The sequence below is a fragment of the Labeo rohita genome, chromosome 2 (genome assembly GCF_022985175.1).
Source record: "Labeo rohita strain BAU-BD-2019 chromosome 2, IGBB_LRoh.1.0, whole genome shotgun sequence".
In the NCBI taxonomy this organism is placed as follows: domain Eukaryota; kingdom Metazoa; phylum Chordata; class Actinopteri; order Cypriniformes; family Cyprinidae; genus Labeo; species Labeo rohita.
Window position 1 is genome coordinate 20846706 of NC_066870.1, and position 24460 is coordinate 20871165.

Here is a 24460-nt window from a genome sequence, read left to right on the forward strand (position 1 = left end):
TGCCAGATCGCTCCATACCATACGGCTTACGTTATTTTACAAGTTCACATTTGAATCACATATATGTGTAACTTTAACTGGTTGTAAGGATAAACTAAAGGCAAATAAATAATTGTGACGCGCGGTCATGTCTTCGATTAGAGTTGCCTGCGCTTTACGTCGATTGATTCATGGCGCTTCCAGTCTATGGTTTGATTAGTGATGTCTGGGCTTTTCGTAGAAACGCCTTCCTGCCAGAGCTGCTGCGTTCGCCGCCGGTTGAGTGGTGTGTTCGCTTGTGGTTTTACGTTTTTTTACATTTAAACTCCGTTTAAATTTAACAGTTACCAATAAACATCAATAATGGGTAAGAAGGAAGAAGAAGAGATCATCCGGATTGCAAAAAAGATGGATAAAATGGCACAGAAGAAGAACGGGGTGAGATGTTTTGTCATGAATGAATACCCTGTCTCGGACCAGACGAGGCTACGTAGCAAGCTAACAGCTACATACATGAACAACAACTGATTTAATAATCTACAGCGAAACTGGGGATGTGTTTTTTTGAGTAGATTTAGTGGTTAATGCGTAAGTGAGAGAAATGTTTAGTGGTTTAGTTATTGTTTAAGAAACTCAACGCTCAGCGGGGAAATTAGCAACATTAGCTGTTAGCGCGGATAAATGCAGTGGGTCAGTCAGCGGGAGGCAGTAACGAAACTGATTTGTTCTGGAAAACAAACTGACTCTTGCATTCAGTATGCTTAGGAATGTATAATAAAGGGATGTTTTATCCAAATTGTGTCTTTAAACGTGAGAATAATTAGATATTATGCTACATAGTTACTAATGTTGACGTCACTGTAAACATACTCATGTATTCATGAAGTTCCTATAAAGTTTATTGTGTCTATTAGAGTATCGCAATTAAATGTTTTTTTTTTTTAAATAAGTCGTGTTTGTTTTTTATTTTTTGCAATTAGGCTGGTGCACTGGATTTACTAAAGGAGCTAAAGAATATACCCATGACCCTGGAGCTTCTGCAGGTAACATTATATTTACCCTGTTGTTCATCATTCTCGCTTCAGCACTAAAAACACAATTTAATGACAGATATCTTGTGCTTTTCCTATAAACAGTCTACGAGGATCGGGATGTCTGTCAATGCCATCCGCAAGCAGAGCACAGATGATGAAGTGACTTCACTGGCCAAGTCCTTGATCAAGTCCTGGAAGAAATTGCTGGGTAAGTGTAATCGACAAATAGCACTGACATCTTCATTTAAAGCTACGTGTAAGCAAAAAGTGTATTTTAAAATGCTGTAAGCATTTCTCACAAGTTTTCCCTCCATTTTTACAGTTTGGTTAAATCGCCTATATGTGGTTTCTTGAGGTCATAAGATGCCTGTACCTGCGTGCTTGTATCGAATTTAGACCCTTAAGCTGCATTTAAAGTATGAATTCTCTTACATTAGAAATTAAATATTAAATCAGTCATTGCACTGCACACACATTTTTAAAGTGGGCCTTATGTGTCTAAATACTTTTCAGGGCTTTGTGTATAATATGATATATATATGTAACTGTGTAATTTATTTGGAACCTTTTGTTTAATATCTTGTAACATTAATATAAGTCACTATGGGTTTGTGTTGTTGTAATACCATTAATTGCCTGTATGTGGTAGCAACTGCAGGTTTCCTTTTGTACAAGATTTTGAGTCACCATTCAGATATATAGGTCAATTTCTGATTGTTTTCAGTGTTACACTTAAATGTCTAACAAGTGGTTTTGACGTCCAGATGAACCTGCTGCTGAAAAGAACTCTGAGGAAAAAAAGAAGGAACGCACAACACCAGTGGTTTCACCAGCTCAAGCCAGCCCGGAGCCCAGAGAGGAGAGGTACTAAGACCATGTTAACAGTCATAAGATTTTTATAAGACTAAATGATAACATTGCTCTTGATCTTAGGCTCTAAATACAGTTTATAGATCTAACTTTCTCACCCTCTGTTTTGTTTTCCATTTTGGGTTTTTTCTGTCTTTATTTCTTCTCTCAGCTCAAGCAGTAATTCTAGCAGTAAGAGTGAGTCTGTCGATGTTACGCCCAACACATTGATAGCCACTTTCCCACGAGCACCAGGCACATCTGACTCAGTCCGTATCAAGTGCAGGGAGATGCTGTCAAGTGCTTTGCAAACAGGAGGCAAGTCATGGCAGGCAGTTCTTCCGCACACATTTTTCTCCTTGCTAAGTTACAATACAATGTCTTGCCAAGAATATTTAGACCTGTTTCTAATTTTGTTATGTGTCTGAATTATAAATCATACATTCAAACAAGAGTAGATGGTGTAAAATATACAGAATTCTTTGATTAATACTAATTTAATTGGTCTGCTATATAAGAAATTTATTTTTGTTTTATTTAGATAGTAACTGTCACATTAAATGGAAGAAAATGTAAACCAATTGTATTTCAGTTCAATGTTTAGTTAATATTTGTGCTCTGTATATTTATGCAAGAGGGTTAAAGTGTTGTCTTATTTTTCTTTTAGATGATCACATTGCGATTGGTGCTGATTGCGATGAACTTGGTGCTCAGATCGAAGAATATATCCTTTTCATATTTATCCGCAAAAGTAGTTATTGTTATTTAGGGCCCTATGACTTCCGCGATGCGGAAAACACTGATGGAATCGTGGAATCCAGTCATAAAAACGGAATTTACAGTTTAAAGAAGAACTCCATTTCTAGAACAACAATTTACAAATAATTTACTCACACCCTTGTCATCCAAGATGTTCATGTCTTTCTGCCCTCAGTCGTAAAGAATTTGTGGTTTTTGAGGAAAACATTTCAGGATTTTTCTCCATATAATGGACAATGCAGTTTAAATGCAGCTTCAAAGGGCTCTAAACGATCCCAGCGAGGAAGAAGGGTCTTATCTAGAGAAACGATCAGTTTTTCTTTTTGAAAAATAAAAATTTGTGTACTTTTTAAGCACAAAAGCTTGTGTAGCACAGGTTCTGGGATGGGCGTCCACGACGCTACGAATCACCTCTAAGTTCATCGTCTGTGTACTCCGGCTTAAAAAGGTAGAGTATGGCGAAAAGCTCCATCTTATTTTCTCCTATAACTTCAGAATCATCTGTCATTGTTGTACCTTTTTGTTTGTAAACAGCGTTTAACTTACTTGCACTTCCTTAGTCTTGGCGCATTCGCTTTGTAAACACTGGGTCTGTAGTTCTGCCTACATTCCGTGTGACCTTTCGACTCGATTCAATAGTGCGTAGCGTTGTGGACGTGCATCCCAGAGCCTGTGCTACACGAGCTTTTGTGCTTAAAAAGCATAAAAAAAATATATTTTCCGAAAATAAAAATGACAGATCGTTTCGCTAGAGAAGACCCTTCTTCCTTGGCTGGGATCGTTTAGAGCCCTTTGAAGCTGCATTGAGACTGCATTTTGGAAGTTCATAATTGGGGCACCGAGCACTTACATGGAGAAAAATCCTGAAATGTTTTCCTCAAAAATGAATATCTTGGATGACAAGGGGGGTGAGTAAATTATTTGTAAATTGACGTTCTGGAAGTGGACTTCTCCTTTAATGTGGAAAGTTTGGACGAATTATTTAAAATTAAGTCATTACATTTAAATCGCGATATAGACTAGTATCTGTAAATGTTAAGCCACAAAAAGACTATTTAAAGATAAATCCTGCATGTTCTGCGTGTCTCTCAGACGCGCGGTTTCATATACTACACACTGAAGCGTGCAGTGATTTCAGCGTCTGTCGTCTCACTAAATGAGGACATAAATACATGAACAAGATCTCCAGAATTGCTCTGAGAGTCACTTCATGAGCTGAATACTGTTGTTTAATCTGAGTAAAACTAGCGTCATATCGTACACAGAAGTTTAAATGAATTCACAGCAACGCTTCAAAATAAATGTTTGGTTAACTCAGACAAAAATAATTTAAAAAAATAAAAAAATCTATTTTTAAAGAAATAATTACACAGTATTTTTTCCATGTTTTCATTTGAATAGGGAATCCCCTTTATTTGTTAAGAAATAAAATGTTTCATTTTAATAATTAGAAGATAAATTAAATCAATGTTTTATGCCTTCATTTGTTAACCAGAAAAATGTAAATACACAACAGAGAATTTCTGATGGGGGAAAAAACATTTCATAATGCTTTTGTAAGAGTAAATAAAAGTTGTTTTATCCAGTAATTAGACATGCTAAAACACTAACAATAAAACATAAGGTGAGAAAAAAAATCATAGGCCACTAAACATGTAATTTTTGTTAAACTTTGAATAAATTGATGTTAAATTGTATAAGTTTCATGATTTTAATTAATTAGACATGCTTTTTCATGAATAAAATTTAATTTAACCATTTAAAAGGAGTCCAGAAAAAAAACTGAATCTAGAAAAATTAAAACAGATTTCATAGGGCCATATGATTATTTAAATGTGAGTGAAGTCTGGAAAAAAGATACTATTTGTTAGCATGATGCTAAATTTCAAACGCATTTCCTTGACCAACTTGCACGTATCTTTTTGGAGTTCAAAAATACTGATATGAAATACAAGAATCGTGTACGAAGCCGAATTTCCAATCTTAAGGATGCAAAGAACCCCAACCTGAGAAGGAATGTGCTGTGTGGGAATGTGAGTCCAGATCGCATAGCGAAAATGACAGCGGAGGTGAGTGACAACCAGTTATATATTATAGAAACATGTTCTCTCTCATACTGAAAGTGTGAAAATATAAATCCAACAGGAAATGGCAAGCGATGAGCTGAAGGAGATGCGTAAGAATCTGACCAAAGAAGCCATCAGGGACCACCAGGTGGCCACATCTGGGGGCACCCAGACTGACCTGTTCACTTGCGGGAAGTGCAAAAAGAAGAAGTGTACATACACCCAGGTAATCCTAGACAGTGTTTCATGAATATCAGTGTAGGTGTTTTAATGTATACATTTTATAATTACACTTAAACTTTCTTTAGGTTCAAACTCGAAGTGCTGATGAACCGATGACAACATTCGTCTTCTGCAATGAATGTGGAAACAGGTGGAAGGTATGTTTTTCTTTTTTCTGTTCGATTTTGTTGTATCAATTGATTGATTACCTCCAAACAAGATGTAATATTTTAACGCTCTCTTTATTCAATCTGTTTCAACAGTTCTGCTGAAGTTGGGGGTTTTTCTCTGTGTTTGGAGATGTAGCTAAATTCCAGGACCACGTTTCTGTATCATGGACAACAATTTAATGGCGCACCTGATGTACAAAGGCCACAATAGATCCCATCAACCGTTTGTTTTATTATAATGGTCCACAAACTCATGTCCTGTGTTTTAACTTGACGTATAGCTAGGCCATAGGCCTCTGGACTATGATCAATGTTGTTGAATTTCTGTTTTCTTTTACCATCACTTTTTATACGTAGTTAAACATTTTGACAACATTCATATTTTAGATAGTTTTGCTTTGCTCTAATGGAAGCTAGTCAAAACTATTTAATTTTCCTAGACAAACTTGCCCATTTTAAAATAAAAAAAGCTTTTAAGCGTTTGTTTGCTTTTGGTAATGGCTCAAGTTTTTTTCATTTGGAAGCTACTTTGAGTCTCTTTGTCACTCTGAATTATACATATTTATATGCATGATTTACAAATTTTTACTGTGTACATGGCTTTTACTTTCAGGAGTAAAATGTTTTAAAGATTGATGGTGATTGTGATTTTATAGGTCATCTTAAGATGCCACATTATATTTCTGAGATGGTTGATTTTTTTTTTTATTATTATTATTATTTTATCAGTTCTTATTTTGTTTGTTTATTAGTGAATTAGGGCCCTGGATATGCAGAATCCAGTCATAAAAATGGAATTTACTGTATAACGTACTGTATTTTACTGTTTCTTCTGAGAAAAAGTATGGTCATGTCATATTTAAACAAAAGCTAAAGGTCTTTACAGCAACCAGTAAAAATAAAAGTTAGGTTTCACTTGAAGAAACTGACAGAAATATGTTACTCAATATAATGATTGTACTACTACTAATAAATTAAAATTATATTACTTTTAAAAAGAATATTTGCCTAAAAATTATTTACCAGAAAAACAGTAATAATATAAAAATAGTAATAGAAAGTAGTGCACAACACAGTATTTCTGATTAAATAAAATAATACATTTTTTTTATATATATATAAAAGTAAGTAATTAGAGATGTTCCTGGTTATTTCAATTTTATGAAAATGGAATCCAGAAAATGAATAAGAAACAAAAAAATTGATAAATATGTAAATACACGACAGTATTTCTGAAAAAAAGTAATAAATTGTTTTTTTGTTTTTTTTATATAAAATTAAGTAATTAGAGATGCTTCTAAATATTACAATTGTATGTAAATGAAATCCAGAAAATTAATTAAAAAAAAAAAAAAAAGAATTCGGTAAAAATGTAAATACACAACATAGTATTTCTGAAAAAAAAGTAATACATTGTTTTTTTTATATATATAAAATTAAGTAATTAAAGATGCTTCTAAATATTAAAATTGTATGAAAATGGAATCCAGAAAATTAATTTAAAAAAAAAATAAAATGGTAAATATGTAAATACACAACAGTATTTCTGAAAAAAAGTAATAAATTGTTTTTTTAATATAAAATTAAGTAATTAGAGATGCTTCTGATTATTAAAATTGTATGAAAATGGAATCCAGAAAATTAATTAAAAAAAAACAAAGAATTTGGTAAAAAAAATGTAATTACTACACAATACAATTTTATATATATATATATATATATACATATAAAATTAAGTAATTAGAGATGCTTCTGATTATTAAAAGTCTATGAAAATGGAATTCAGAAAATTAATGGAAACAAGGAATTTGGTAAAAATGTAAATACTACACTACACAGTATTTCTGGAAAAAAAATATTTTTTAATATATAAAATGAAGTAATTAGAGATGCTTCTGATTATTAAAAGTTTATGAAAATGGAATCCATAAAACTAATGGAAAACAAAGAATTTGGTAAAAAATAAAAGTGAATTTGAGGAAAAATTAAACGTATTTGATATGGGCCTTAAAAATTTACGTTTTGTTAAACGTCTATTGAATTGCTGTTAAATTGTGCGAGTCTCCTGATCTCAGTTATTTAGGCATGGTTTTTGATTAATATATTTTTTTAATTTAACAGTTAAAACAGAGTCTAGAAAATGTAAAATAAAATAAAATATTAAAATGGAAAAAAACTGATTTTTGACATTTTAAACTCAGTGCTCATATCAGACATGTAGGCCTCTTTTGGGTCCAAGTATTATCTAGAACAGCTTTTTATAATTACTTTTTGTGCACGATGGGGATTTGAATTCATTTTTGAATAACCCATTCATAACATAATCTTAATTTGATTACTTTTTTCCTTTTCTTTTGTTTTTGTTTCGTTTGATAGAAGTCATGTGTTGTTTTTTCTGTAAGGCAGATCATTTGACAGGCAACAAACAGCGTTTCCCATTAAACAGATTTATGATGATGAGATAATGTGCTGTAAAGAAAAACACATATATCAGCATATAAGATCAGTCATGGCAATGTTACTTTTGACATCTGCAATCAATACAAAGTGGATAGTACTTGCCATTTGCGACCAGATAACGTTGCTCAGTTTAGAGAATTTCTATCGCTCTCTTCTCAAATGATTTTGCTGTAGTACCCACTACCGCCTTGATGTCCTAACAAGCCCCTTGCATTAGCAATCTCTCATCTGAATAACAAACAACCCTTTGGTGGTTGTTCTTGACGTCCTTTTGTGCATATGGAAAACAGGAGGTTTATATCATCCTAAAACCACTGCATGTTTGCTCATCATTTACAGTATTTTAAGATAAGGTGAGCAACTCAGCCATTATTAATAAGAAAAGATGTTTACATTAGGGATGCTCTTTATGTATCCACCAACTTTAGCCCTTAGAAACAGTTAAATGGGGAGGACAGTTGCTTCAAGGTTCTTTTGTGAGGTTCCCAGGTGCATCCTCTCCAGAGCGGAGAGCGAGTGGGCAGCACTGTTACGCTCCACTGTAAGTGAAGACCAAACAGAAACCCCTGGGGTGTTTCTGATCATTTGGATTCATTATTTACATGTCAAATGGCAAATATAGATCAAATAATGAAATAAATACATTTCTGGTACTGGTGATTTTTCTAAATAATTCTCTTTTTTTAAAATAAATAAATAAATAAATAAATACAGTGCCTTGCAAAAGTATTCATACCCCTTTTTCATGTTTTATGTTGCAGCCTTATGTTAAACTGCTTTTTTCCCCACATCAGTTTACACTCCATACACCATAATGAACAGGAAAAAAAACGATTTGTGGCAACTTTGCTAATTTCTTAAAAATAAAACACTGAAATAAGTACATTGCATAAGTATTCATACCCATAACTCAGTATTTAGTTAAAGCACCTTTATAGCCTCAAGTCTTTTTGGGTATGATGCAACAAGCTTTGCACATCTGTAGTTGGCAATTATCTGCCATTCTTCACCTCACCTCTTTACTTCTCAAGCTCTGTCAGCTTGGATGGAGGCTGGCAGACATTTTCAGGTTTCTCCAGAAATATTTGATTGCATTCAAGCCAAGGCTCTAGCTGGACATTCACATAGTTATCTACAGTATAAGCCACTCTTGCTGTGTGTTCAGGGTCGTTGTCCTTTTGGAAGGTGAAGCTTCTGCACAGTCTGAGGTTCTGAATGCCAGAGAAACTTGTTTCTCACAGTCTAAGGGGCCCTTTAGGTGCTTTTTTGCAAATTCCAAGTGGGTTTTCATGTGTCTTCAATAAGGAGAGGATTGAGTTTGGCCACACCACCATAAAGACCAGACTGGTGGAGTGTTGCAGTGATGTTTGTCCTTCCATCATGAAGCTCAACTAGAGTGACCATCAGCTTCTTGGTCACCAGTATAACCAAGCCCCTTCTCCATCAATTGCTCAGTTTGGCCAGGAGGCCAGCTCTAGGAAGAGTCCTAGTTGTTCCAAACATCTTCCATTATGGATAATGGAGGCTACATGCTTCTGTGAACCTTCAATGCAGCAGATTTTTTCTGAACTCTTCCTCAGATGTGTGGCTTGATGCAGTCCTGTTTCTGAGCTCTACAGGCAGTTCTTTTGACCTCAGGGCTTGGTTTTTGCTCTGATATGCATTTTCAGTTGTTAGACCTTTTCTGAAAGGTGTGTGCCTTCCCAAATCATTCTCATTCAAATGAATTTGCCACAGTTTAAAGGGGTCCTATTATGCTCTTTTACAAAGTCTTGGTTTTTGTTTTGGGGGTGTACTAGAAAATGCTTTCATGCTTGGTGGTTCAAAAAACACATTATTTTTAACATAATTTACATTATTACAATACATTTCACCCAGCCTGGCACATAAGGCTTGATTATTTTTGGGTTTAATAAAGGCCCGCCTTCCGAAAAACGAAATGTGTTGTGATTGGTTAGCTCTCCCACTGCGTTGCGATTGGCGAACAGCTTGGACGGTATTTCAGTACTGCCACGCCCTTGTCAAAGCAGCAAGTTCCGTGTACAACTTTTAGTGCGAGCTAGACTAAAGTGATTCTTACGTTTTAAATATGGATATTTTTTTTACAAAAACGCATCGATTCATTACAGGAGGCCTTTATTAACCTCCTGGAGCCTAGCCTATTCTAGTGCAACTTTATGCATTTTAAAAAACACTTGCATTATAAGTGAAGCTATCTACACTGTATGATGAATAAATCTCTTACCACTCACTGCACACGGCGCGTTACGGCTTTAATTTAATGATATTATAATGGACCGCGCTGTGACATCATTGCATGCGGAAAACAAACGTTGTAGTCCAAAGGAGCTGTTCATTGTAGTTCTTGAAAAAAGATTTTTTTAAAAATGAAATATCTCCTTTTGGAATGGACTTTGACATTTGTAACTTTGTATATCTTTTTTATGCCCAAAGATACACACCACACACTGACTAAAGTTCAAAAAGTGAAAAAGCATAATAGCCCTTTAACTCCACTCGAAGTGTAGTAACATCTACAAGCGATATGAGTGCTCCTGAGCAAAATTTTAAGTGTCCCAGAAAGGGGTATGAATACTTATGCAACAAAACCATTTCCGTTTTTATTTTCGAATAAATTGCGAAGTTGTTACAAACCTGTTTTGTGCTTTGTCATTATGGTGTATGGAGTGTAGACTGATGTGGAGAAAAGTAATTTAAAGCAGTTTAACATAAGCCTGCAATATAACAATATACATATATATAACGCCTGCATCACGATATGATTGGATACGACTGGGTATGAGCGGCGGTGACTGGTTCATGCGTTAAATCCCGCGTCTCTTGTTAGTGCGCGTTCGCGACTCAGCCTGAATTAACAATATAATGGCATTAATGGGAAGACTAATTTAAGAAAGTAAGTAAATACCTCACACTTCGATATAACCACTTTGTTATGACAAAATAAGACTAGGTGAGTAATCAGCTTGGTGAAATTTAAAGTAAATCACTGTGTCTGTGACCAATATTTACGAGCAATTGATGGCTGATGATGGCTGATGATCTGAAATTCAAAAATAGTTATAAGTGAACTATTAAAAAGAATAGCTGAACATAAAAAAATAGTTGTTAATTGTTGAATAAATTTAAAATGTTTAAACACTAGCTTGAATTTACATTTGATTTGATTTCTATTTTATGTATATATTGTATATATATTTTTCTATTATTCAAAATGATTACTATTTATTTTATAAAAGAGGGCACTGCATTTTTATATACTTTTATTTTGTAATATTTTGACTTTATTTATAGAACAGTATGAGGTGACAGCAAAGTAGGGGTGAGAGAGGTGCAAAAGACACCAGATGGATTCGAACCTGAGTTCCCATGATCCAACGAGCTCACATAGGGCACATATGTCAACTCACTACTCCGCAGCTCTGACAACAATCACACATTTTAAAATTATTGTGCTTTATTGTATCTTAAAGATTCCAAATGCCCACAAATCATTATTTTTCTCAATTCATTAAAACAGAAAAAAACTAATCTGATTACTGTAAACATTCACATATTATTAATCAAAAAAATGTATTATAATTTTCATGTAAACTGATTGGAAAATAACACTTTTTTGTATACTTTACAGAACAACAACAAAAAAAAAGAGAGAAAGAAAAAAAGATTTATAGGCAGTATAACTCCAAACCATTGGCTTAGATTGTGTTTGAGGTTGATCTATGTGGTGAATCCATCAGCTCAAATTGCACACATCAATTGCACATTTCATATTAAGTTAGTCTAAGACAAGTAGAAGCACCACCATGAAATACATGTTGGTAGATGTACGTCTGGACTCGGATCAACAATCGTAATGAACTGTACCTGACTAACCGACAGACTCACTTTCTTAAATGTGCGACTTCAGCGCTTGACAAAACCAATGGTGTTTTTCGCTCCGAAACTAGAGGCAAATGAAGTGCAATAGTCACCGTCCAGGACAAGTCATCTCATGAATTGATCAAAGGCCCAGAGTCTACGTACTGTATGCGGCAACAGTTTAAATCAACTATTGCCAAAAAAGAGATGTCACAAAATTGAATGTCAAGGCACTTCCCCGAGTGAGGATCTTGTCTTTGAGCGACATGAAAGTCAGGCAACAAAGTAATTCACAGAACTAAAAAGATAGTAAGAACTTGGCAGCTCCAATTCTAGTCAGTTGTATTGGAGAGAAAGCTAATCACACAGTTTTACTGGACTTGGCTACTTTGGTGTCATCTACTTATGAGGGTCCTAGCAATAAAACCTGCACCTTTCCATTCAGGGCTCATGTTTAGATCGAAATACTGTAGTATAATACCTGCATGTTAAATCTCTTCGAGGTCATCCGTAAAAATATTACTACCTCTACATACTGTACACAAATGAGGCTTTCGGTCTTTTGGTTGAGTACATGCAACCAACTCTTAGCTGCTCGTTCTGGATGCAGCATGGAAATAAATAAATGCTATGATAGAGAAAAACACTTGTAGATAGATGATATTTATGTAAATAAATTCTTGATACTTTCTAGCAGTAGAAAAGGCAGAGAAAATAACTACACACTGTAAAAAGCAATTTGTTGAGTCAACTTAAAATAATTTATTACCTGGCCACCTTAAAATCTTAAGTTCTGTCAACTCAAAAAAGTTTAATCGACTTACTAAGTGACAACTCAGATATTTGAGTTGATTCAACTTAAAATTTTAAGGCAGGTGGGTTACAAGCCCAGCTTTTAAGTTTAACAAACCAATTTTTTTGTTTAGTCAACTCAAATACGTTTAGTTGACTGAACTTAAAATTTTAAGGCAGCAGGGTAACAAATTATTTTAAGTTGGCTCAACAAATTGTTTTTTTACAGTGTACTAAGCTGTTTGAGAAATGCTATTTGATTTTAAATACTGATTTAAATACATGTTATGATATAATTTATTTCTTATCCATAACACTAATATATTTCCCCCTATTTATATTTTTCGTTTTTTCTGATAATGATGATTTCTCATTGGAGATGCCAAGTCATTATAATAGGGGTTATTTAATAAACATTACTGTTTTAGACGTCCCGTGAGTTGAGCTGAAGTGTTGCCTTGACTTGAGCTTTGATTCTCATACGCATTTTTCATAAACGGGCAATACTTGTTACCCATAATTCCCTTTTCTTTAAATATTATAACACGAAAAAAAACAAAGGTTGAAGAAATGTAATACAAATTCATAAATATATCTACTGTATATACTGTATATAGCCCACGATTGGTATCACATCTTCTTTCAAACATTGATACAAAAAATGATAAAAAAAAAAAAAAACCTTCGACACAAATAAAATAGATTATTTTCTTAAAAACATCGAAACGCACTGATAATCCTTTGGAGCATCTTTTGCTATGCTGATCTGTAGCAGTACTTGTGGTGTTGAGCCCTCAGGAAATTTGAGACATTTTTTTAAAATCCAGTGACCTGGAGACCTGAGCGTCTTTTTTCAGGTACAGATCGCTATAGCGGTAAAATCCCTGGGAGGACCCACGCTGAGGTCCTTTTAAACATATTCTACACGAGAAAAGGTAATAACAAAAGATAGGGAGGGGGCATTCGACCGGGATCACAGAGATCTAAGATTCCACCGGCTGCTCAGAGACTGTCTTAAGCAGGTTTTTGTAGACCGGCGAGTTCATGAATCGCGGATACGAGTCTCTTTGCATTAACGTGTATATCTGGAGCTGGGCATCGTCGAACGTGTGGGACGTCGGCTCCAGCATGTTCCTGTTTATAACCTCCCGAACTCTAGAATCGAGGCTCACCTACACAAAAAAAGCACAAGAAACAAGAATATTAAACAAACTGATTATACAAAAAGCGTGATTAGGTTGTTCCTGATGTGTTTCCTCACCTCTTTGGGTGAGAGGATAGAGATGTAGTCTTCATATATTATCCGCGCCTTCTCCTCGATGACGCTTTTATTGGTTTCCTTACTGAATTCCTCGCAGGCCAACCAGAAAAGCATGTTTTCCTCACTGAACTCGGTGCGCAGAAACTGCCGGAAGGCACTTCTTCCAGCGGGGCAGTGCATTAGTTTGTCGAATGACTGCCCCCACAAGCGGACATCCTCCGCAGTCGGTTTCGGACTGCCAAAAAACAGAGGGGTCTTAGTCGATTTTGGCAGTAAACAAATCAGTAACAGTTTTCCTCTGTTCTTCATGTTTTTTTTTTAGGAAATACTCTTACAGTAAATGTATTTTAGGTGTAATTTGTCAGAAAGTCGAATGTTGCAAAATTATAATCATTCATTTAAATAAAAACAAAGAATAATTTTGGGTAATTTGTCAGGAAGTTGCATCCTACTATTGCATCTTACAGAAAAATAGCTATTTATTTAAATAAATATAAAGAATATTTTGGGGTCATTTGTCAGAAAGTTGCATCCTACAGAAAAATAGCAATCCATTTACATAAAAATAAATAATATTTTGGGGTAATTTGTCAGAAAGTTGAATCTTACGGAAAAAAATATTAATTCATTTAAATAAATATAAAGAATATTTTGGGGTAATTTGTCAGAAAGTTGCATCCTACAGAAAAATTGCAATTAATTTAAATAAAAATAAAGAATATTTTGGGGTCGTTTGTCAGAAAGTTGCATAGAAAAATACTAATTCATTTAAATAAAAATAAAGAATATTTTGGGATAATTTGACAGAAAGTTGCATCCTACAGAAAAATAGTAATTAATTTAAATAAAAATAAAGAATATTTCAGGGTAATTTGTCAGAAAGTTGCATCTGACAGAAAAAAAAAGTAATTAAATTAAGTAAGAATAAAGAATATTTTGGGGTCATTTTTCAGAAAGTTGCATCCTACAAAAAAAGAGTAATTCATTTCAATACAAACAAAGAATATTTTTGGATAATTTGACAGAAAGTTGCATCCAACGATAAAATAGTAGTTAATTTAAATAAAAATAAAGAATATTTTAGGGTAATTTGTCATAAAGTTGCATCCGACGGAAAAATAGTAATTTATTTAAATAAGAATAAGAAATATTTTGAGGTAATTTGTCCGAAAGTTGCTTCCTATAGAAAAATAGTAATTCATTTAAATAAAAACAATAATTACATTATGTGTAATTTCCCAGAAAGTTGCATCTTGAAAAACTATAATTTATTCTTTTTTAGATAAAAAAAAAAACTAAAAAAATTATATTATTAAGTTACAAAAGCATTTTTGGTTTCAATATTTTACAGAAAATGCTTGCATTTTTATTTATTTATTTATGTTACATATAAATATCAAATTACACCTAATTAACATAACACTGTAGCTATCCAATCTGTCAATGTTTTTTTTTTTTTTTTTAGTAAACCTCTTCCTATAAAAGTCTATGCGACTGACCTTTCCTCGAAGTCTGCGTTCCCCTCTGCTTTAAAATCATACGAGGCTCTCCGGTTCCTCTCTTCTCTGTCTTCATTCCTAACAGTGAGACTGCAAGGTAGTACACACATCATGATCCCAAGACACCTAACAGGAGGCATCAGGAAGCCTTGGAGTAGCTTTCACCTGCTCAATGTTCAGTTTATAACTGTAACTGATGCTCATTAAAAGCTCACAGCCAGAATGTCATGAGTTCTGATGATTTTCAAAAGCAGATGTCTTGGGATCTTCAACACTTCAGTAAAAATGACATCACACTTGACAAGCAGAATAAGCAAAAACACCATGCAAATCACATCTAAGCAATATCCCAGGTATATTTACTGTAGTAAAGATGTAATCAGACGTCATTATTTTCAATAATAAGGTGATTTCCTGGCCATTAGTTGGGCCTAAAACTAACCTTGTTAGATAAGAATCTCACATTAGCAGCGTAACGAAAGAGAAAAAACTCCTACCAGGAGCAGCTGCAGCAACAGCACCAACAGAAGCAGCAGGCGTTGGAGCCACGGTTCCCCTGGCCGGGCTGCTCGTTCTGCGCCGGTGCTGTGGTGCCCGCCACCGACTCCTGCTGCACCGACATCTGCCTCTTTCGCATCTCCATCCGCTCTGATCCCATGGGCTGCAGGAAACAGGATGCAACTGAGACGGAGCCAATACGACTGCAGCCACAGAGATCAACGGGACAAATTAATGGTTCAACAAAGGGTGTAGATATCGGAGGAAGTTGTTTTTCTCAAGTCCACTTAAACATTCCACGGTTTCCAATGGAGAAAACAATGCTTTTAACAAAACAACAAATATGCACGAAAGTGCTTTCCATTAACTGACCATGCTAGAAAATAAAAGGACGGAACGGCAACCCCCACCAGATGCTGAATGCGCATATATATTGAGTGAAGAAGACGTGTTTTAACTTGACCAGAAATCAAAAGCATGTCCTAGCATGTCACAAACACTAACATGACCTAACATGTCATGCATGCTACCCATACTTAAAAACCAATTTTTTTGGTAGTAAAGGCTTTTTTGTGTGGAAAAAGTCAACCTGTACAACTAATAACTGATAGATTCCAGTTTCTGAATCATAAGCATGTTGGTGAAATAGCTTATTATCATAAAATAATTATCACATTCAGTGTTACAGTGCTTCTCATTCTGCAAACATGCTTAGGCCTACAGCACAATAAATTTAGACTTGTTGCCATGTGGGTGGGTTTTCTCTATTTCTCCAAGCTTTGGTGTCTGTACTGTTTTAACAAGCTGGCTTTGGGGCTAAAACAAACCATGCATTGGATATTTTTTTAAACAAACGCATAAGGTCCTGGACTGAGCTGTCTTCGTAAATGCATAGTGTTATAATTATTAAATGACTCCTGATCAGTAGTTTTGATCTTGCTAAATCCTGCAGTGTTAATTCCAAAGAATCGTGGAATCAAATTCCTCGCTTGAGCTGGAAGATGTTGGAATACTTGGGGGTAGGAGGGGGCGCAGCACGCATCTAGCTGCAGTCGGATCCCTTCATCAGTGATCACAGCCGCGGTGCATAAGAAATGCTCAAGCCGTGATTGATGGTAATAAACACGATTTTAAAAAAATCATTTGGTAATTTACGGAATATTTTGTCTGCGTGCTTTCACGACTAGCAAACGATGATTGCACTGCCTCACGAAAAACACTGATATGCTCTGCTAGATTTTACCGAAGCAGAACAGGCGAAAAAGCAATATTATAGCTTTAAATGTAAACCGCATCCTTAAAGATGGGGCGCACTGGGAAAAATAAAAAGACACGGCGCATTTTACTCGTGTGAAACGCAAAAAACCGTAACGGACTAACAGCATTTCCATCGCATATCCTCGCATTGCAAAGTGCCACCATGAAGCACAGCTACAATATCTCTTTATCGCCCAGGACAACCATCGAAAAGACATTTCTGTCAAACATGACATGCCATCTTCAACAATCAAAATCAAAGGTCGTTTTCTCCACGGATACCGTGTACATTTAAAAACAACTTAGCATCCCCATACTTACAATTTCACCATGTATGCCCAGAGATAAGAGATATTCTTTGCCTTGATTACATCCGTTGGCATAAGGATTTTTTAAAGACCGGCTGTTTTTTGTCAATGCGCATGCGTGTCTCTCACAAGCTGTGGCGGTGGTAGCGTAAATCCTTTGGATGTCACTGATTCATGATGCACTTGCATCTAACGGTGAAATACGACATTTTTAAATGTTTTCCTACACTCCTGCGGTTCTTAGTTTAAAATTATTTACACACCCCACGCCACGCATTCGCATGCGGTTTGTCAAGAGAGTCGCAAATGTCAGCTCTGTAATAAATAAAACGCTTAAATATTGCTTTGTGTGTTTAATGGAGGAGGATGGCTAGGTTTAACAATGCTACCAATGAAATGAGTGGTCATGCAGACCGATTGTGTCCTGTGCGCCTCACAAGCCGTCAATAATCATAGAATGTGACTGACAGGGTTATGGTGGACCATGGGCTTAAAAATGTGAGGAAGACCCTCGCCCTAAGCACAGTAGCATCATACGGAGGTTCCCTTTCTCACCAGGAGCCAGGGTTTCCTAAGAGTCACTTGTGACATAACAGATTCTGTTGCACTCTTAGTTAAAATTTGTGTATTTGACAAGAATGTTATAAACACTCACCGAATTATTCAAGTAAATAAATGAATAAATACACTGTAAAAAACAATTTGTTGAGTCAACTTAAAATAATTTGTAACCTGGCTGCCTTCAAATTTTAAGTTCAATCAACTCAAAAAAAAAGTTTATTCAACTTGAAATGTTAAATTATACTAAGCGACAACTCAGACATTTGAGTTGAATCAACTTAAAATTTGAAGGCAGCAGGGTTACGTACCCATCTGTTAAGTTTAGCAAACAGAAATATCTAAGTTGTTACTTAGTACAACTTAACATTTCAAGTTGACTAAACTTATTTTAGTTGACTGAACTTAAAATTTTAAGGCAGCAGGGTAACAAATTATTTTAAGCTGACTCAACAAATTGTGTTTTTTATTTTTTACAGTGTAGCACTGTCAAATCGATTAATCACGATTAATCGCATCCAAAATTAAAATGTGTTTACACATAAAATATGTATATATAAATGTACACACCTACATGCATCCATCTTTATTGTCAATGCGGAAGTAAGCTTATGGGTGAAACTTCCGGTTCATAGCCGCTATAGGAAAATGACGAGAAGACTACGTGCAGTTAACAGTAAAACTGCACTACAAACCAGTGTGTTTATAAATAAGAAACTACATTAAAATAATATGGTAAGACACAGCTATTTGCAATATTAAGCAGCAAAACGAGCTGTTTTGTACAGCTAAAAAATGCTGGATGCGGATGAGACCGGACCCATAAAATTTATAAATGGCTGCGCCCACTTTTATGTGAAGAAAAAGGTGGATATATTTAAGAAATAAATGTAACATATATTTATATATAATATAAATCATATATAAATATGAATACATATGTGTGTAGATATTTATTAAATATATTAATGTATGTTTACATGTTTATATATACATATAAATATACACAGCACACACACATATATTATGTAAACAAACTTTCATTTTGGATGCGATTAATCACGATTAATCGATTTGACAGCACTAAAATAATAATAATAATAACAACTATAATAATAAATATTGAAAATAGCCTATAGATTGGAGCAATGCATGGCTCATTCCTCACAAAAGCAGTATTTTAAATATAAATATTTTGATTTTGCGCAAGTGAAGACCCTAAAACATTAATCCATTTGTTTGTTCAGTGTGAAATACCTAGAATTTGATCTAAAATTACCCAGTTCTTTAATCTTGGGGAAAAAAAAAATATATTATCAATATTAATGTTATAGCACCACCATGCAGCTGATATCGTTGGAATATTTTGACAATTTTTAAATTTTTACATGGCAAATTCAAATTGTTTATTGTACACAATATTAAGTTCTCACTTCTTCTCACTCTTCCCACTTTTTAACTAAAAAATACTCATTTTTTATTTTATTAAAGCTGTAATATTATGGTTCATAAAGTGAAATCAAATCTTTGTGACAACAGAACAGACGCGGATCGCAGCAGGCAGCACCACTGACTCTGTCCATGGTCCTGAATTCGCATCATAATCAATAGTATCTAGCAAACAAAAGCATACAAATACTCGTCGTGCAATGAAATAGCAAATATAATAGTAACTCATTATATTGTAAGCATTAGAACAGTTATAGGCTGATACGAAAGCTTCTATGACTTTAACCCAACAACATGACGTGTTCATTTGCTGACATAATTAGCAGTCGCATACAGTCGTGATTACCATCTTTGCCGGTCTAGGCCCTTTCATTGGGATATCTTAGGGTATTACTGACATCTGCTGGAGCTGTGAGCGGAATTGCTGGAAAAAACAAATGTAAGACATCAAAAACGAGCTTGCTGTGGATATCAGAAGCGCCGTATTTAAAGTGGACAATGTGCGATTGAAATAATGAATATCCTTCGGGAATACTAAGAATCGTGAAAATATAGATCTAGATATGGTATTTATAGAGACAGAGTCATGACATCCGACCACTGTGTGGGAAAAGAGAGTGGGAGAGGCACAGCTCATTGCTAACACTAGGTGGTACTGTTTGACCGCTTGAATAGGTCTATACTTTTTCCCAAATAACATTTTATAGCGTACAGGCTGCATATTTTAAAATCATTTGTCTCACTAGCTATCATGAACATGCTAATTATTTTATTTTCCCTCTAAAGTCCATTGTTGTAAAACAGGCAATGATATTCAAAACAAACTAAATATAAAATAATCAAACAACGTCAAGAGCATTAGTTTACCGTGTTCAAGCACCTTCTAAAAATGCAAACACTGGCTTAAACTGCTGTATCCATGACAGATGAAAAGTTTTAATGCTTTGACAAACATTATATAATCTGAAATTGTTCTTCTAAGTGTGTTTATTTTGTTTATGCAAACAGTAGCCTTTCAGATAAAAATCAAAATAGTGAAGAGCACATTGATTGTTGATTTAAAATGTGCTTAAATGAGGCATCAGTAAAGCAATATGTATACTCTTTACAGCTGACATACAGCCAATGGGTTTTTCAGAGTTATGAATGAAATATGACTACACATCATGCAATTCTTGTATTTTGTTATGTGACTTTATTAGACCCACATTCTGTGACAAAGTGCAGAATTTCTTACCTCCAACACATATTCTTATAAAAAGTGAAAGGTCTGTTCTGAAACGATTTCGCATCAAAACCAATACCTTAATGCCAATAGCGGTGCAGAACTGTTCCTTCTGACCTTTGAAAAAGAAAGGTCAGGAAAAACACAAACCGAGAACTCTCTAGGAGAGCAGAAGCTGGTCTTGAGATTCGAATTGATCTCCATGAAGGTCATTAGAGTTTCTCTTATGTGAATTTAAGACATTCATTAAAAAATACACGAGATGTCTCCCGCTGTATGTTTCAAGGCCAGTCAGGTCTGCTATATCAAACTGTCTGTGACTTTAGGTAACAAAAAGCTTTTTAATCTTGAAATTAAAAGTTAATAGAAAGTGTTCCATTCAGCAAGAACAAGCTCTTTATCTGAAACTGTCATTTTTTCCTCTGACATCATTTAATAACTAAAAGAGACTGTCTAATTTTCATCCAACATGCTGAAGATGTCAGAGGGCAACTATGTAGGGCTCAGTCTAGAAAAACCTGTCACATTTGCTAAGATGTTTCACAATGATAAGTGCAATAGGTCATGCTATAATCAGTACAGCCAGTTCAGAAAAAAAAAGTATTTCCTGACTTTTTCCCCAGGTATTCTGTATAATCCTAAAGCCTAAACACAAAACATTTTTTAAAAATACATTTCGCATATCTGCAGTGTACCTGTTGTGTCTGAATGACATTTACTGCAACCACTTAAAAGAACTGTTTAAGGAATAGTTCACCTAAAACTTAAAAAACTGTCATCATTTACTCATTCTCATGTCTTTTCAAACCTGTATCGTTTTTTTTTTCTATCGATCTTTTTCTTCAGCACGGAAGTAAGCCTATAGGTGAGACTTCCGGTTCATTTTCTGCTATTTGGAAATAATGAGAAGAATAACAACGTGTGGTAAACGGGAAAACTGTTTGCACTACAAACCACTGTGTTCATAATTAAGATAATACATTAAAATAACACGGTAAGACACACCAGTTTGCAATATCAAGAAGCAGAACAAGCTGTTTTGTGCAGCTAAAAATAGCTGGACACGGATGAGATCGGAAGCCAGACCAATAAAATTTACAAATGGTGAACAAAATTAAATTCACTGGTGTCCAGTGTTGTTTTGGACCTCACTATCTTTATGGACAAATTGACACCTTACACAAAATTCTCCTTTTGTGTTCCACAGAAAAATGTAAGTTAAACACAACGATATGAAGGTGAGTAAACCATTTTCATTTTTTTTGGTGAACAATCACTTTGAGAGAAAAACTTTGGTGCAACATTTTAGCAAAGTAAAGACAGATTGCAGAGCCATGTTCCTATAATCCAAAAAGCTATTGATGTTATATTTTAACTGTATAGCCTGAGGAGGACTGGCCCCCTGGTGTAGCTTGGTGCCTCTCAAGGTATTCTTTCTTCATTACCTAACATTAAATTAAGTTTTCCTTTCCTTGCTACAGTGGCCTTTGGCTTGCACACTAGGGAACTACAGATAATAGTATTATGCCATGACTTTCAATTACCTTCTTGGTTGAACTGTTTAGTAGGGGATGATATGCCCAAAAACCTAAACTTTGATATGTGGAATTTTAAATATGCCAGTGACCCACATCACATAATATTAATAAGGTTTGTCACTACACCAAAATGTTAATAATTTGAACCAAGGCAGTACAATACTAATCCTCAATATCACTGCAAAATGGAATACTAACTTCAGCTGACAACTATTATACATACCTCCAACTTAAATGTTATAAATATATTAATGTGCAGCATACTCAGCAACAAGTTGCTAAAGAAATTATCCTGCTGCCCAGCTTTAAATGTGGACTTTAAAGGGATAGTTCACCCAGAAATGAATATTCTGTCAATAATTACTCACCCTCATGTCGTTCCAAACACACAAGACCTTCGTTTATCTTCGGGAACACAAATTAAGATATTTTTGATGAAATCCGAGAGCTTTCTGACCCTGCATAGACATTAATGCAACTGACATGTTCAATGTCCAGAAAGGTCGTAAAAACATTGTTAAAATAGTCCATGTGGCAGTAGTGGTTCAACGTTAATGTTATGAAGCCACAAGAATACGTTTTGCATGCGAAGAAAACAAAAATAATGACTTTATTCAACAATTCCATCTCTTTTGTATCAGTCTTCACACGTTTGCATATGTACCATGACGCACATGCATTCTTTTGCTTGTAAACAAGGTGAAATTGTTGAATAAAGATGCTATTTTTGTTTTCTTAATGCACAAAAAGTTTTCTCGTAGCTTCTAAAATTAATATTGATCCACTGATTGACTATTTTAACGATGTCTTTACTACCTTTCTGGGCCTTAAACATGTCAGTTGCATTGCTGTCTATGCAGGGTCAGAAATCTCTCGGATTTCATTAAAAATATCTTAATTTGGTTTCGAAGATTTTGCCCTTACAGGTTTGGAACGACAACAGGGTGAGTAATTTAATGACAAAATTTTCCTTTTTGGGTGAACTACCCCTTTAAGACATTAAGGTATTACTGACATTATGAATTTCTGAAAAGCTGCTTTACAAATAAAATTGACTTGTGTTTTCACCTTATTTTTAACGTAAGAGCAGATGCCCCATTTAACCTGAATGTGTGAGGCTTCTGGTAACTGCTTCCAGTTATTTTTAGCTGTGCATAACAGCTTGTTATGCTGCTTGATACTGCACTGGTATTTCTTATTGTCATATTTAAATGTATTGTTGGAATTATAAACACAGTGGATCATTGCACATATAGTTTTACTGTTTCCTGCACTTAGTTTTTGTAGTTGTTTACCTACAACGGCTAATCTTGCACGTCCACTGAAAATAGCTTGCTTCCGTGTTGCAAAATGTTAGATAATCACTCCTTTTAATTCTGAAGACAAAGTGTTTAAAAACAAAATTTGATCAAAAACCGGCAGCGTAGACCTCATGTTTACAATTACGCTGGTGTGAAGCTATTCCTGTTCAATGAAACGTGTTGCATAAATTGTGTTGCACCTACTTGATTATGCAATCATTTAGTCAAATACTCTTAATCCGTTTTCAGACAGGAAGGCTTCCAGAAATAACCTGATCACATCAAAGAGAGCTGCCTCCATGGACAATAATTAGCACCACTGATAGAAGTCATTCTAGAAAGCATTTGTTACTGTAAAAATCTATACTTTCTCACTATCGTCAATCTAGCTGTCAGGAATGACAAAATGCTCTTTTGTAAAGCGCTTGTGGCTCTACTGCATGGCTATCTTTAAATAATTAATAGTGCTGACATCAGTCAGGTTGGTCCATACCCTGACTTACCTGAAAGGATATGGGATCCTTTGATCTGTCCTCCGTATTATCATTTTCATCCTCATTTTCATAACTTCCTGACGCTAAGTAACGCTCGTCGTGCCGACAGGCCAAGAGAAGATGCCGTAGCTGCCCCCACATCAAGCAGGGAGAAAGCCGAACGCTCTGTACCACAGTTGAGGGCCAGATCTCCCACTTCAAGACGATTCTGTTACATGGCATTGCTCATCTAAAGCATTTCCAGGTTGTTAAAGAACAAACATGTTCCCAAAGACCCAAAGCCACAAGGTTTATCATGATCCACGGCAGTTTCACATCTCTGGTCAGCAGGTACCTTAACAAAAGGAACTTAAACAGAAGATAACGAATGAGAGCAGCACTTGGTGAACAGGGCAGAAAGGGGATTACACTTGTGCATGTCCCATCGAGTCTGATCCCCCAGTGGTTTAGTGCACTTCAAAGGCTTAGGACAGATTAAACACAGGATGTGTGCGCCTGTCGTTCACAGCCTTGAGTGTGTGGTGTGAGCGATGATATTTTGAATAAATCGGATGTGTTTATAGAGTTAAATATATAACTTCACCAGTCAAATGTGGTTAACTTCAATACTATTTACTCTTTCATTAACTTCTATGTGCTAAAAGTGTGATTTCTATACTTGAAAAGTCAAGTAAATTAATGTTGTTGTTATTGTTATTTTAAATAAAAACATTACCTTTATACTAATGCCAAGATATTTTATCAGGTCGAAATTGTGAGTAAAAATATTTAAATAAATACTTTCACTGCTGATCAAAGGTTTGGGATCGGTACGATTTTTAATGTTTTTTAAAGAAATCGCTTCTGCTCGTTAAACCTGCAT

At 34.9% G+C, this 24460-nt stretch overlaps 2 protein-coding genes across 5 annotated transcripts; one reads left to right on the forward strand and one right to left on the reverse strand.

The window, feature by feature from the left end:
- The first annotated feature begins 209 nt into the window (after nucleotides 1-209).
- Nucleotides 210-5713, forward strand: tcea1 (transcription elongation factor A (SII), 1). The gene is made up of 10 exons (XM_051096232.1): nucleotides 210-417; nucleotides 960-1022; nucleotides 1116-1221; nucleotides 1778-1877; nucleotides 2035-2180; nucleotides 2530-2586; nucleotides 4536-4690; nucleotides 4767-4913; nucleotides 4996-5067; nucleotides 5173-5713. Exons 1-10 carry the CDS (start codon nucleotides 343-345, stop codon nucleotides 5179-5181), a joined length of 930 nt encoding a protein of 309 aa, XP_050952189.1. The 5' UTR covers nucleotides 210-342; the 3' UTR covers nucleotides 5182-5713.
- Nucleotides 5714-10812: 5099 nt separating this feature from the next.
- On the reverse strand, nucleotides 10813-23996 carry rgs20 (regulator of G protein signaling 20). Of its 4 annotated transcripts, none has more exons than XM_051122499.1 (5): nucleotides 23608-23996; nucleotides 15468-15631; nucleotides 14971-15048; nucleotides 13472-13706; nucleotides 10813-13382 (listed from the first exon to the last, which is right to left on the reverse strand). In XM_051122499.1, the coding sequence occupies exons 1-5, from the start codon at nucleotides 23818-23820 to the stop codon at nucleotides 13194-13196; spliced, it is 879 nt and encodes a 292-aa protein (XP_050978456.1). In that variant the 5' UTR covers nucleotides 23821-23996; the 3' UTR covers nucleotides 10813-13193. The 4 variants fall into 4 exon arrangements, with proteins under 4 accessions (XP_050978456.1, XP_050978447.1, XP_050978473.1 ...); XM_051122490.1 differs by having other exon boundaries at nucleotides 14971-15060; XM_051122516.1 differs by lacking the exon at nucleotides 23608-23996 and adding an exon at nucleotides 17047-17371 and having other exon boundaries at nucleotides 14971-15060.
- Nucleotides 23997-24460: the final 464 nt, after the last annotated feature.